The 15,761-nt window shown below is 40.7% G+C and overlaps 1 protein-coding gene across 1 annotated transcript in view; it reads left to right on the forward strand.

The window, feature by feature from the left end:
- The window catches only part of THOC2 (THO complex subunit 2), a 202,565-nt gene that overhangs the window by 128,664 nt on the left and 58,140 nt on the right, over positions 1-15,761 (forward strand). Inside the window, exons 30-33 of the mRNA XM_068251182.1 lie at positions 5,132-5,234; positions 8,506-8,942; positions 13,360-13,418; positions 14,908-14,943. Coding sequence (XP_068107283.1) covers positions 5,132-5,234; positions 8,506-8,942; positions 13,360-13,418; positions 14,908-14,943 — 635 coding nt within the window. The remainder of the gene's footprint in view (positions 1-5,131; positions 5,235-8,505; positions 8,943-13,359; positions 13,419-14,907; positions 14,944-15,761) is intronic.

A 15,761-nucleotide genomic window follows, 5' to 3' on the forward strand; every position in this document is an offset into this window, starting at 1 on the left:
TAGAAAGGTTAGAGATACAATGAAGGGGAAAAAGAGTGCTTATAAGGTCCTAAAACAGGAGGGGACCACTGCTGCATTAAGCAATTGTAAGGAGTGCAATAAAAGTTGTGAAAAAATAAATTCGGCTGACAAAGATTGAAGCTGAAAATCAAATCGCTAGGGATATCAAATCTAACCCAAAGGAGTTTTACAAGTACATCAACTCCAAAAAAAGAAAGTTTGACTGTATTGGACTCCTAAAGGATGAGGGTGGGAACTCAATGGTGGATGACCAAGGTAAGGCAGAGTTATTAAATGCTTTCTTTGCTTTACAAGGGAAACATCACTGTTGCAAATTACAGATGCAGAAGAGTCACAATCTTCCAATTGTAATATTAACCATTTCAGCCGCGGCAACGTGAGCTTCATGTCCGCAGCGGCAGGTGCTAGAGCCGCAGGGATGCACTAGTCACGTCCCTGCAGTTTGGGGGGGGTCTGCAAGCGATCCTGCAGGCAGATGCCCGCGATCGCGCTGCTGCTGCTAGCAGGCGGGATTGGCTGCAGGGGACAAAAGTCCCCTGTGCCAATCCGAGCATGTCCGCTGAGAATAAACACTGGTTTTGTTCAAAAACAGTGTTTATTCTGTAAATGAAGTCTGTCAATTTCGCTGGTTTCCGCCGCCTGATCGTTAAATTTATGAATGGAAACAATGTTTCTATTCATGATCTCCCAACCGCCGCTGTGATCAGAGGCTTCCGATGGAAGCCTACGTCGCTTCCACTTGTTACAATGTAACAATACATTGTATCTTATGTAGCGTAATTGTACGCTACATAGAATTTTGCTTAGCGGTGACATCTTGTGGCCAAATAGTAAAATACACCTACTGAATATAGGGAAAAAAAATATCTATGTCAAGAGAGCATTTTATTATTAAATAATGGGCTCAAAATTAGTGACGGATGTAAAACTGAAAAAATGCACATTTATTTCTAAATAAAATATTGTCACCATACATTATACTAGGGATATAATTTTAACGTTGCAATAACCGGGACAAATGGGCAAATAAAATGTGTGGATTTTAATTATGGTAGTATGTATTATTTTTAAACTATAATAGCCGAAAACTGAGAAATAATATTTTTTTTTTCAATTTTTTTGTATTATTCCGGTCAAAATGCATTTAGAATAACATCATTATGTACCACCCAAAGAAAGCCTAATTGGTGGCGGAAAAAACAAGGTATAGATAATTTATTTGTGATAAGTAGTGATAAAGTTATTGGGGAATGAAAGGGAGGAGTGCTGAAAGGGGGAAATTCCTATCGTCCATAAGATGAAAAATACCCGCAGGCTGAAATGGTTAAATACTTAAAGGGAACCTTAACTGAACAGGGGTAAAGAGTTTTACTTACCTGGGGCTATTACCAGCCCCCTGCAGCAGTCCTGTGCCCTCGGCGCCGCTCTGGAATCCTCTGGTCCCCCGCTGTCACTTAGTTTCGTTTTTGACGACTCACCAGTCGCCGGCCGCCATGCGTATTATTGGACGCATTCACCAATGCAATTAGCGCTATTGCGGACTGCAACGCGTACAAAAATACGCGTTGTCGCATATCTACGCGTGCGGAATGCGGCAACGCGTATTTTTGTATGCAATTGTCCGCAATAGCGCTAATTGCATTGGTGAATGCGTCCAATATTACGCATGGCGGCCGGCGACTGGTGAGTCATCAAAAACGAAACTAAGTGACAGCGGGGGACCAGAAAATTCCAGAGCGGCTCCGAGGGCACAAGACTGCTGCAGGGGGCTGGTAATAGCCCCAGGTAAGTAAAACTCTTTACCCCCCGTTCAGTTAAGGTTCCCTTTAACGCAGGAAGAAGTGAAGGCAAGACTAAATCATTTAAAAATGGACAAGGCACCTGGCCTGGATGGCATGCATCCTCAGGTCCTAAGGGAATTAAGTTCAGTTATAGATAAACCCCTTTATCTTATCTTGTGCGACTCCGATCCAGGAAATTATGGACCTGTAAGCTTAACATCAGTTGTATGCAAACTATATGAGGGGTTACTAAGAGATACTATACCACACTTCATAGTAGAAAATAATCTTATTTCTCAGCATCAACATGGGTTTACTAAAGACAGGTCCTGTTTGACTAACCTGCTCCGCTTTTATGAGGTAGTGAACGCTAATGTGGATATTGGGAATGCTGTAGATGTGATCTACTTGGACTTTGCAAAGGCCTTCACTTTTCCACACAAAAGTCTGCTGCAAAAGTTGAGGGTGCAAGGACTGGGGACGTGACTGGGGGGTGAGAGTCTGTGGATAGGGAACTGGCTAATGAACAGAAAACAAAGAGTTGTGGTCAATGGATCATACTCAAAATGGGTGACTGTTAGCAGTGGGGTACCACAGGGGTCTGTACTGGGTCCAGTGCTCTTCAATTTATTTATGAATTACCTAGTAGATGCAGTAGAAAGCAATGAGGCTATTTTTGCAGATGATACAAAATTGTGCAGAATCATCAACTCTCAGGAAGATAGTGACATATTGCAACAGGATCTGGATAGGATGGCTATATGGGCACATAAATGGCAGATGAAATTCAGTGATGAAAAATGTAAAGTCATGCATCTTGGTTGTACCAGTGGTCTAGCACCATACAAAATAAATGGAATACAGTTGGGGACATCAAACTTGGAGAAGGACTTAGGAGTACTCATCGACAACAAGTTAAATAATCGTATGCAATGCCAAGCCGCTGCAGCTAAAGCTAATAACATTTTGGGATGCATTAAAAGGGAAATAAAAACTTGAGATGCTAGCATAATATTGCCCCTGTTTAACTCTCTAGTAAGGCCACATCTGGAATATGGAATTCAGTTCTGAGCACCTCATTACAGGAAAGATATTGCAGTTTTAGCGCAGGTGCAGAGACGAGCAACTAAATTGATATGTGGGATGGAAGGTCTCACTTACCAAGAAAGGTTAGATAAACTGGGTTTATTTAAGGTGCATACACACATGCGACTATAGTCGTTTGAAACTATCGTTCCCCGATCATTTCAAACGACTATCGTTACAAAAAAGACGCAAACGATCATTAACACCAACGACTGATCTCGTTGGAAAAGTACGATCCGTCCTGGCGGATTTTTTGTAACGACCATCGTTATAAAAAGGTATGTATGTACAAAGATCGTTACAAAACGATCGTTACAAAACTTATGGGCATGCGCATACACTATTTGTATTGTTAAAAAGCATCTTATGTTATGTATTATGAGCAGGGATGCTCAGATAGTACTTTTTAAAATCCGAATTGATCCGGATATCCAGATATCCGACTCCGGTTTGGATAGCAGAATCCGACCTTTTAGCGGATATCCGGACGCATTATCCGCGGATATCCGACCTATTTGGATATCCAGATAGACAAACCGAAAGTGCTTTAAAACGTTTTTAAACAATAAAAACACCTCCACCCTCCTCCCTCCACCCCTCTTGCACTGAGTAGTTCGTACTTGGCATTACTGTTTTAATCTGCAGTAGTGGGGTTTTTTTTTTTTTTGTGTGTGTGTGTGTGCTTTAACATTATTTTTGAATATCCTGATGAAATAATTCTAGCCCCATTGTACTATACTAGCTGTAAGAACCATTCCACACTGCTTTATAATAGCTGCAACTGAGCTCAGACTAGCATTGCTTATAGACAAAAGTACAGCTATTCTTTTGTTGCCTGAACATCTTAATTGTAAAAGCCACTAATAATCTAAGGGGTGGTGCTGCCTAGTGCTATCCCCATATCTACAGAAGTGGTGCCCATGTGGACAAAAACGTGGATTGAGTAGGCCAATCTATCCTGCAAGATGCAGTCCCTCCTCCCAGTTGCTTATTTGTCAGTGGAAATATAAAAGTCATGAGGTCCCTGTGAGATGGGTCTCTTCTACAACTCACACATTTGCCCCGGCAACCTAACAGGAAGTGTAATTAGTATAGTGTATCATATAAATTAACCACTTAATGGCTCATTGCCACTACAATGCATGCTTACAGGTGAAAAATGACTTTTTTATGCTTCTGCTTGCAGTTAGTGTTTAGGGTGTGTGCGTTTAAATGCTTTATCAGGAGCATTGAACCCACACATTTAATGTACACGAATGCTGCAGCAGTGCATTTAAATGCACTATATCTCACCGCACTGATGGGAAAACATAAATGGATCTCCTAAAGGCATGTGCTTGCGTAATTCAAAGTTATTGCGTTTCATAAAACAGCAAAGTCTTTACTAGTGGGAATGATCCCTCAGTCATAGTAGCAAACTAAGGTGTGTAAATACTGGAAATATGAGGTTTCCACAGCTCAACTCACAATGTTCTTGTAGTTTTTGTTACAGTTTATCCCGGTAGGCCTGTAACCCCCCCCTTTACTGGGTGCTTGGGATTTGGAAAGCTCTTGCTAATGTATTGCTATGTGTGTGATCCCACTTGAGGTATGCGATTTAAAAAAACAAACCATAGCTTTACATTAGCAAGGGCTTAGAAAAGCAATGCTTCTGGGTCCCAGGCCTAACGGCAGGTTCACACTGTGAACGCGAATCGTCATGGCTATTTTACGGCACAAAACTTTACTGTTTACCGAGATTTGCGATTCCCATTCAATAGAATCGCCCATAAAAATGCTGCATACAGCACATTTGCAATTTATGCAATCGCAAACGCTGTGAGAATGATCCCATAGGGATGCATTAGTCACAGCGCTTTGCTGATCGCCGGTGATCAGCAAAGCGCTGAAAAAGCTCCCGAGTGTCCGCCAGCCCTAAGACTGCTTTGTAAAGACAAAAGTACAGCAGTTGCCCATTAAAACCAATCGTATTTTGGAATCAGGACTCCTCCAGATGTATCTATGATGAATCTGACCATAATGAGGTTCCATGTGGTGTACAGAAAATGTACTGAATGGTTTCTAGACTTGCAAGTTGTTTTCGCCCTCTGTTAAAAAGTTAAGACTGTGGAAAGATGAAGTGTATTGGCTCTTTTCTTTATCTCCAGTTTTAATAAATCACCCACTGTGTGTTTAATTGTAATGCTCAGTGATGTGTGGTTTTTGATGTGTTTTTTTTTTATCTTTTTCTTTTTGAATAATAGAAAAATTAAAGGAAAAATCTCAGAGTGCTTTAAAAGTTGTTAACAAAGCTGCAAGTGCAACACCAAAAGTTGCAACAAACAATGGAAACAGCTCTTCAAACAGGTATGTGTTCTGCAGGTCTATGTGTGCTATAGAGTGCCATATATGAAACATAATGCTAAAGATTTATAGTTAAAGCGGACCCAAACCAAACATTTTTTTTAATTAAAAATATTTAGTTGCACCACTCTGACACATGCAAAGAGAAATAAACACTCCTTCAAACCTATGATCATTTCATTGCATGCTTTTCACCCTTCTCTTTTTCATAGCTAGGGTTATACAGGTGGCAGCCATTAGCAATTCCTCCATTGCCGGACACCATCTACTCCACCAGTTTGCCGGAAAAATCCCGGCAATTTGAAAGGAAGGGAGGGGTTCCTACTATAAATGTAAAATATTTTATATTTGTCATCATGCAGCTGAAAAAAGGTCGCTATTTATTATTAGAATTTAGAAAATAGATTTTATTTCTGAAATCTTGTATTTTTAATTTGGGTCTACTTTAATGTGGAATTAAAGGGGCACTACAGCAAAAAAAAAAACCCGTAAAATTTAAAATATGTGCAAACATACAAATAAGAAGTAAATTTTTCCAGAGTAAAATGAGCCATAAATTACTTTTCTCCTGTGTTGTTGTCACTTACAGTAGGTAGTAGAAATCTGACAGAAGTTATAGGTTTTGGACTACTCCTTCTCTTCATAAGGGATTCTCAGCAAGGCTTTTACTCTTTATAAAGCTATTCCTGAAAAAGGATTTAAACAATGATGCTGACCAGCTTCCCTGCTCATTACAGTTTTTTGGCAGTTGGACAGAGCAACTGCCATTCACTAAGTGCTTTTGGAAATAAATATATCCCTGAGAATCCCCTATAAAGAGATGGACTAGTCCAAAACCTGTCACTTCTGTCAGATTTCTACTACCTACTGTAAGTGACAGCAACATAGGAGAAAAGTAATTTATGGCTCATTTTACTCTGGAAAAAGGGTACTTCTTATTTGTATAGGTTTGCACATATTTTAAATTTTACAGTTTTTCGCTGTAGTGCCCCTTTAAATTCAAATAACAAAAGCAGCCCGGCATTTAGCAGGGTCCTTGACACTTTCATATTGTGAATTCTTACCTTGATATTGTTTTAAAGACTTTGTTATTCGAAATGAGCATTTTTAGGTCATTCAGTCTCCTGCATCACCTTATGGGAGAGGGTCTTGTAAGCATATTGAAAGACAGTAGTTTTTTTTATCTCATTGCCCAGCATGAAGCAGCTACATCTCAGGACTTCAATTAGCTGTCATTCAGCACTGGGACATTAAAGCAATACAGACCAGAAAGGAATTCTGGAGTTCAATTATAGAGTATTTGACAGGATAGATGTGTATCGCTTCTTCCCTAACTTCGATCCTTAAAAGAAAAAGAAAAAAAACTACCAAAATGGGGATTTATATGGAAATCTCAAATGGTGTGAGATCCTTGCTACCAGTAGCATCAAGATATAATCTGTTCCAGGCTTGTTTCCTCACTTTGCGATTTTGTTTGAAGTGCTGGTCTCTGGAAATGACTAATTTGACTGTTTCCTTCCCAGTTCTTTGAAACCAAGCACCTGTTGGTGGGGGTACTCTTCCATTACTTCATAGAGGATTAATAATGAGGACCTAAGGCCCTTAGCAACTGATCCCCCCCTTCCGCAGCCTGAAAAAGCATGACCTCCATGTCTATTCCATTCCATGTCTATTTCTCCAAGTAGTGAATGGATTTTACTTTTTATTTATTTCACTTGAAACTGGCCTCTGACATGATCAGGATTAAGTGGGTTTTTTTTGTGTTTTTTTACTGTAACCAGATTTGGGATTCAGATTTTATATGCAGGTATTTTCCGAAAGCACAAATGGAGTCTGAATGGATTCCTGTTATTTCCACAAGAGTTCAACATAGATTATTCAGCAGCGCTTCCTTATGTTATTCCTCCACCAGATATCAATCACCCATCAGGAGTGCGACTCACCTATTTTATATGCTACGATCACAGTAGCACATACGCATGTGGGGCATTAAATAGGTTCCCCTCACCTTCCACGACACATCTCAGACCAAATGGATATGGATAGCAGCGATATATCAAACTTTGAGTTCATACAACGTCTCACACCTTAAAACAGGAAGCAAAAGCTCCTCATTGCGCAGTATAGTTAAAAGTTTAAAACACTTTATTTAAAATTGCACTCACATGGTATTTGCAGTATGTCAGCTTTTGGAATTGTTACAGCGGGTTCCACCCCTACCAGTTTCGTCATAAGGTATGACTCATTCAGGGGATCCCCTGAATGAGTCATACCTTATGACGAAACTGGTAGGGAGGAGTTTTGCCGACGCAGTGGACACGCAGGAACAAGGGCAGTACAGCCGGTGATACCGTGCAGCAAGGGTGAATCAACGCGGCGGTCAGCCCGGGAGACCGCGCGGGGTGGAACCCGCTGTAACAATTCCAAAAGCTGACATACTGCAAATACCATGTGAGTGCAATTTTAAATAAAGTGTTTTAAACTTTTAACTATACTGCGCAATGAGGAGCTTTTGCTTCCTGTTTTAAGGTGTGAGACGTTGTATGAACTCAAAGTTTGATATATCGCTGCTATCCATATCCATTTGGTCTGAGATGTGTCGTGGAAGGTGAGGGGAACCTATTTAATGCCCCACATGCGTATGTGCTACTGTGATCGTAGCATATAAAATAGGTGAGTCGCACTCCTGATGGGTGATTGATATCTGGTGGAGGAATAACATAAGGAAGCGCTGCTGAATAATCTATGTTGAACTCTTGTGGAAATTTACTCATTTCTGAACAGAAGCGCAAGCCTCATCAATGATTTGAAATAGAATTGTTTTAGTCCCTGGACTGTATTACCACTTCTAATATTGTTTATTGAAGGATTTATGTGTGTTGTAGTATGTTTTCATAGCAACAGGTGGCACACTGATACCTAGTGGATGCTAATAGATAAGTCACTGGTAATTGTAATTATAGTATCATATTAATTAGTGTGAGCGCTGTTTTTAATTTTTGTTGGGATTCCTGTTATAATTGCTCCCTGGATTACTAGAAGTACTAGCTATAGAATTTTGCTTTGTCTTATGATAGAGATGGCTGCTAAGGGCCACATCTCCCGTTGTGTAGAAAGTATCTGATGTGAACAGCAGATGTTGAACATATGAAGCTTTCTATGGGGATATTTATGTAATGTCCATATAGGCATCAGATACAGAATTTTTACATAAAAATAAATTTTGGTAAAACAGGCGCTTTCATTCAACATCCTCTTGTTGTTTTTTTTCCAGCAAAGTTATTAAAGAAAAAGAAGATAAAGATAAAATTGGGAAAGAAAAAGAGAAAGACAAAAAGGAGAAGACCCCAGTTGCTTCATTAGAGGCCAAGGCACCAGGGAAAGACGGAAAAGAGAAAGTAAAGGAAGATCGAGCAAATAAAGAAGAAAAGCTAAGAGACGTCAAAGAAAAAACACCAAAATCTGATAAAGAAAAGGAGAAAATAAAGAAAGAAGAAAAATCTCAGAAGGAAGAAAAGTCTAAAGCTGCTACGATTGCTACTGAGGCAAAACTGGCTGCAGACAAGGAAAGGGAGAAGGAGTCTTCTCGAGAGAGAGATCTGTTAAAGGAGTCTAAACAGAAGGAAAGCTCTAAAGGTGGAGAAAAGACAGCCCCAGCTGGGTCCTTGAAGTCACCTGTTCCCCGATCTGAAACACTGGAGTCTGAGAGGGGTGCGTTTTTTTGTCATAGTTTCCAAGGTTATCCTGCAGCTTTAATGATGCTGAGTCGTTACTGTTGAAATATTAATACTCTGAATGAATGAGTGATCTAGCTAAACAAGTCAAGGATGACGATCACCATAATTGTATCTCTGAATTATGCATTTCAGGAAAGATTAGTGTATTAGTCAGGAAAGCCTCTAAGAATTTTTCATGCTCACATTCTTGGAGAAACATATAAGCCATATCAGCTATGCCAGTTGATCATTCGATTTTAATAGGCTTTTTTCACTGGATTTATCTATTATTATTATTGTTATTATTATTGGGACTGCAGCAACGGAGGGCCCGTGGTCTCAGCCATCAATTAGAGGGTCCGAAGTGGGCATCATAGAGACCCGCACTTGGCCCACTGAATTGCAGAGTAGCAAGTGGAGCGCTGGAGAGGAGACATAACTTTCTAGGCTCCACAGACCACCTCCTTCTAGCGTCCGCGTATCCATGATTACAGCACCCTCTTTAGCGACGTGGGTTATGTGATGAGAGGGGGTGCTAAGAGGCCCAGATGCATGGAAAGGTAGATCTTGGGTGGAGCCTGGAGAGGTATGGCACTTCTCTCCAGTGATCCACTTACTACTCAACATTTGGGAGGACCTAATCTGGCTACTTATACTTAGAGGTGCTACCTATAGGGGGGGTTTGTCTGGCTACCTATAATGGGAGGCCATTCTGGCTACTTCTACTGATTAGCTTATATGGCTTACTTTACTGGGAGCTAATCTGGCTACCTTTGTTGGGTGCCCTTCTTTGCTACCTATGCTGAAAATTGAAACAAGTCAACAGCACTTTCCCATACTTCAGTTCTGGAAGGTTTAATTTAAGTTTGTTTAAGGGTAGGTGTATAGAAAAATTCCATTGTAGGACTTTAACTCATTCCTTGCTAAATCATTTTTATCAGATGCTTTTACTGCCAAAGACCAAGTGGCATTCAGTGCAGCTAAGCCTTCACCATGGTAAAACTAGACATACACTGATTGACAATGACCCAATATGGGAAGCAGATTGATCCCTCCTCGATGGAGAATCAGTTGGTTAGTGATCAATAACTTCCACATGCACACTTGATCTCAAGCAGAAATCTATCCAGCTTCACTTCTACTACTCACACTACTGCAATGCTATTCTGACAGTGATTCCCTGTTTAATCGTATGGAGATTTTCCAACATGTCCGATCACATTTTCCATCGATCAACTGTCTAGAATTGTATTAAAAGTGAATTGATCAGAAATCCTGGGGACATTAGTTATTGTGCAGGTTTGATCAAAGTGATCTAATCGGCTGGAAAATTTTTATGTGTGTATGCCTAGCTTTCTGAAACCTTAGTTTGCTCTCATGCAAAGGTAATAAACATTAAACTAGGCAGCATCGCCTCAGATAGGTCGGCTGCTTGTTTCTGGTACTTCTATTCTCATTCTACATTTCTAGGCAACACAAACATTAAAGTGTACCTGAGACAAGTAAAAAAAAAATTTTTTATACACATCAGGGGCTTCCTCCAGCCCCCTTCAGGCAATTTGGTCCCTCACCATCCTCCTCCACCGCCTGCAACCTCCACCAGGTGGATACGATAATTTTGCAAGTCGGCGCAGTCCAGCCGAGTGCGCTCTCCCGGCCAGGAGTGTCCTGTGCAGTAGTTTTCCATCGGGGCAATGGGAGCGTGATGGGGCACTCGCGGCCTGTGGTTGCATACACATTATGCCCCAACTTGCAAAATTACCGGGCCACCTAGTGAGGGATCCAGCCGGCAGAGGAGGATGGTGAGTGACCGATCTACCTGAAGGGGGCTAGATGAAGTTCCAGGTATGTATAAAACCTTTTTTTTTTTTTTTTTTTTTTTTTACTCGTCTCAAGTTCTCTTTAAAGCAGGAGTATTAGCCATACTATGCCAGGGAAAAAACCCCACATATAAGTAGATAAATACTTGATCTACTTACATGTATTGTACTGTCCACGTTTTGATTTCAGTGAATTCTATATAGTAAATAAAGAGAACTCTGTTCCTGGTGGGAACCATGTCTTTTGACACAGTTTGAGGCTAAATACTGATGTCATTCCTTCCCTTAACTTTTTTTTCTTTTCTCGTCCAATCGCTGAGTCACCTCAGCCTTGCTTGTAAACTCAAGTGAGCAGAGGATCATGTTTCAGCTAGGCAGGAAAAATAAAGGGAAGAGGAGGAATATATTATAGATAAAAAGAACACCCCCCCTCCCCCCCCCCCCCCCCCCAGCATGCAACTGAATGGCAATGGCTATTAAGGGCCAGTGCTCCTAAGGTATGTGATAAACCCAAACCATGGCAGCAGAAAACGTTTTGAATGCAGGATTAGCATCATTAATCTCTCCTCATCCCAGCTGGAATCCCTCTTGTCAGCTCTTCCTACAGCCTCCGATGATCTAACTCTGCCTGCATGTCGGGTAAATGCACATGACATGCAGGCAGAGCTATAAGATCATCGGAGGCTGTAGGAAGAGCTGACGAGGGATTCCAGCTGGGATGAGGAGAGTTAAACACATGTCGCTGACCTGATAGTGGCAGCGGCAGCTTCACAGGGCAGAGAGGGATGATCAATCATCCCATCGGAGGCTGCAAGATAAACTTCTTCTGCCTCGTGCACATGTCCCACCTTGATGACAGTGAGGACTGCTGTTTTTTTTCCCCCTTAGCAACCCATGATGTCACTACCCAGAAGGCAATGCGCACAAGCTTAATGAATATACAGCCGCGGAGCAGCCTCATGAGGGGGAGTGGCTTCCTACTTAAAGGTGTAATTCCAGCAAAATGCTGAATTTCTAGCAGAAAATACTGAGTTTTCATCTATAAATTGGGTATAGGCTACCTGCTGGCAATAAATTATTTTGAGCTTACAGTTCCTCTTTAAGTTTCCTTTCTTCCCCTGACTGACAAGCTTTCCTACTCACAGCAGTAATGAATGAAGGCAACATATTACTTGTTTTACCTTTGTAGTTTCTTGTCAAAGCAATGTGTTCTTGGCTCCTGTGCCTGCAATAAGCTCGATGAGCCCATTTGAACAGGATCAAAAGATAACTGTTGAGACCAAATGGGTTTTTGTCCTAGGGCTTGGATTGCCTTCTTCCCCCTGGTCATTTGTGCTGTGTGTCTTCCTATACCTTTGCCTATGCAATGTATACATATCCTCCCTCTGTATGTATTGTATTTCAATCCTTACTGCGTATGCAATGTATAATGTGCATTTTACAGAAAACCTCACTAATTTTACTTTTGTGAATCCGACTTCAAACTTCAGTGCCTAGGCAGAACACCCAGATGAAAGTTTTAAACCTGCATTTTTCCTTGTGAGATGCATGGTCTCAAAGCAATATTGTTAGTAGAGGAAATTTTGTTTTGACAGCAATTCTGATATGAAGACTAAAACTTTCGACACCTGCTAGATTTTACTAATCTGAAAAAAGGTTGTCTTGTGTGAAATCCACAAATAAAGGAGGCACAAGGCTGGCCATGAAGCCATCATTTGTCAGAGGAAGTGGCAGCAGAAGCACACTACATGGTTTGGGCTACAAATCGTTCATCAGGTGTGACAAAGCACTGCTTTCACATCTGATGAAGGGCTCGTAGCATGCTGCTGTTTGTTTGTTTTGATAAATGAAGATTTCATACTAAATGGTGAGCCTGGTTTTTATGATTTGTAGATTGTTTTTCAGGTGAGTTGAACCCTTCAGGAAACAGACTTCGGCTGCTAGGTTTATATACTACAGTCTATCGGGCAAGTCACGGGGACAGTGTCTGTATTCTGGAAGTTTGTGTTAAAGCTAACTTGAAGCAGACTCAAACCTTGGTTATTGCTTTAGCACTAATGGGAGCCACATAAGGAGGCAGTGAGGGCTTGTAGGAGCCATTACCTTTACCTCAAATTGACCAGATGAAAGATTACTGTGGATGTCTCGGCACTGGCAGCTAATAATAAAATGTTTTGGTGAAGGACAAAGCAGGTTTACTTTACGCAGGCTGCCTAAGCTGAGAACCATCCAGCATGTGTAGAAGGATTAGCACTACAATGGTTGAGGTGACACAGCAGGAAACCTCATGGGGAAATTCCACTAACTGGATTGGTTGCTATTTCAACAGTTCTCCAGTGACAACACTCTCTACAACTTTAAGGATTTGCATAAGTATTGGTAATAAATAAGCCCACATTTTTCATCCAATTACAACAGTTGTAGAGGGTGCTGTGATTGAAGAACTGTTCCATGGAAGGTTTTCCCCTGGATCACCTCAACCATGCTAGCTACGAGGATGATGTAATGCTGTAAACATTAGACCTTCTGTAAATGGCAGGATTTTCTGAGCAGCATGATTAACTGCTTCTGTGTTCTTCTGTTTTGTTTCAGAACAAAAACGACGCAAAATTGATACGCATTCTTCTCCGTCACATTCCTCAGCAGTAAAGGTTAGTATAGCGTGAGGAAGGCTATATCCATAATAAGCTCACCTCTGTGGAGTGCAAGAGTTCCGTCTTCCTTCAAGTTTGGTGCCAATAGTCTGCTGGAAAATCGCTGGAGGTTTTTTCCCCCCTTAATTTTTCTGTTGATATTTTGTATTTTTGAAATTAAGCTGAAATTGCCCTGTATGGACTATATATTTTTTCATAAAGTATTTTTGTAAAGCAGCAAATGAAAAAAAAAAAGGCTAAATCTTCAAGGACCTAGCTGTTATATTTTTGTACATAGAGTGAAAAATATGTGCAAGAGCGCTTGTGCCGAAGTGCCTAAGTATTTCTAAGCAGTCAGTTTTTTGTATTCTCTAAAAACGAAATGGCTACAAGCAAAAACCGTTTTCAAGATGAGGCGAGATATTTTTCCCCCCACCTTATATTTATTTTTGGGAAAAACCCTTGCACCGAAGATTGTACCTGGATCCTGTGGGAATACAAAGAATATCTTCTGCATTCCTCAGGCGATGGGAGCTTCGTCTGCAGCAATGTGCCTTCTAGGATGGGATCCTGAAAGGTTCCACTGGTGATCGACCCTCTGCCGTCTGCCTTAGATGTCTAATAGGAGTGAGCATGCGGCTTCTGATAGATGTGTCCAGGAGAGTGTAATCAACCTGTTATCAGTTGAGCCCTGAGTTTCACTTAAAGCAGATGTGGCCGCCCTGTAATAATCTTCTCGCCAATCCAAGAGCAGTCCTCAGCGTCAAGCATCATTGCGGCGAGTGCATAGGCTAAAGCGAAGACTAAGGGTGGCTGATTCCATGCACTCTATGCTCCTTACATGGTATTGATGCTCCATGTCTTTAGGATTTATTTTTCCTTATTTTTCCTCCCTTCCATGATGAATCCACTAAAACTGTAAGTTCCCCTAGGAACATGGATTACCGAGATGTGCCTTGCAGCTGTCATTGGATTCAGCTCTTTTCATTTTTGTTTTTCTCTTTTTCCTGTTTTGGTAAGGTAATATGGCTTTGACCAAACATACATGATTACACATGGGACTCCTGTAGACAATGTCACATTTTTTATTTAATTTACAACATTTTTGTTCTTTTTTTTTTTTTTTCTTTCATTCTTTCTTTTTTAAACACAAAGTCCCCTATTAAATTGGGTTCTTTAAAGAGCTTTAGTTTAATATTTAGCTAGCTCTAAAATAATTTTTACATTTTTTTCCCAAGTAAGCACTTTTTTTTTAAATACTTTTTTTCATTTACATATTTTAACTGTCCTAAAAATAGGACAGTTTTGTTTCTTTGTAATGCATAGTTGTGTTTCATTATATTTAGCTGTTTCCATGTTGATTTTCTTTGTTCAGTATTAACAGCATCAAAAGATTTATTCCCTCCCCCACTCAAAGGAGTAGCTGTATTGTCTCAACGTCACAACCATGGCCCTGGTCACTGACAACTATGCCAGCTCACGTGTCATCTTCATTCATTTTCTACAGGACAGCCCAAGTGAATTTAAGGATTCTTCAGCAAAGGTTTGGACTGCTTATATAATTATTGCCATCATTTAATGTTCACATTGTACAGTATATGCAATACCTGCCTAATAGGTAGTTTAACTGTTGAAGCATGATTTTGGACTGTACACCGATCAGCCACAACATTAAAGCCAGATGAAATTCATAACCGTTATTATTTTGTTACAAATTGCATCGGACAAGGGGGAAGATATGAGGTAGCAGGCATATGCGTCTGAGTAACGTTGGCGTGGAAAAAATTGTGATGGTTTGGACAGATGGTGAACTGGCAATAGAGCACTCAAGGCTAATTGTTGTGCAGGGGGGTTAAAAGATAGCTCTTGTGGTCCTACAGAAGAGTTACTGTAGCAAAATTGCTTTAAAGCCTAAGGGCCCTTTTACACTAAGGGCCTGTTTCCACTACACGCAGATTGGATGCAGAATGGATGCAGAAAAACCTGACTCCAATGAATGTCTATGGGCCTGTTTCCACTAAACGTGATGTTTCTGATGCAGATTTTCCCATAGGCATTCATTGGAGTCAGTTTTTGTGCATCCAATCTGCGTGTAGTGAAACAGGCCCTTAATCAGTTGCTCTCTGTTATAACTGGAAAAAAAAGATTTTCAAAGTAATGCCCATGTTTTCCTATGGCACAGTTTACACCTGTTTAAGTGGAATTTTTCACAATGCATTGCTATGGAAAAACCGCATACTGACGCGTACCAACTGATTAAGTGTAAATAGGCCCTAACGCTGGCCATGGGAGAAGGGTATCAGAACATACTGTACATTGATCTGTGGCTATGCAGAAAGCTGCAGTGCAAAGTACCCAAAT

Source organism: Hyperolius riggenbachi, chromosome 8 (genome assembly GCF_040937935.1).
Source record: "Hyperolius riggenbachi isolate aHypRig1 chromosome 8, aHypRig1.pri, whole genome shotgun sequence".
NCBI lineage: Eukaryota > Metazoa > Chordata > Amphibia > Anura > Hyperoliidae > Hyperolius > Hyperolius riggenbachi.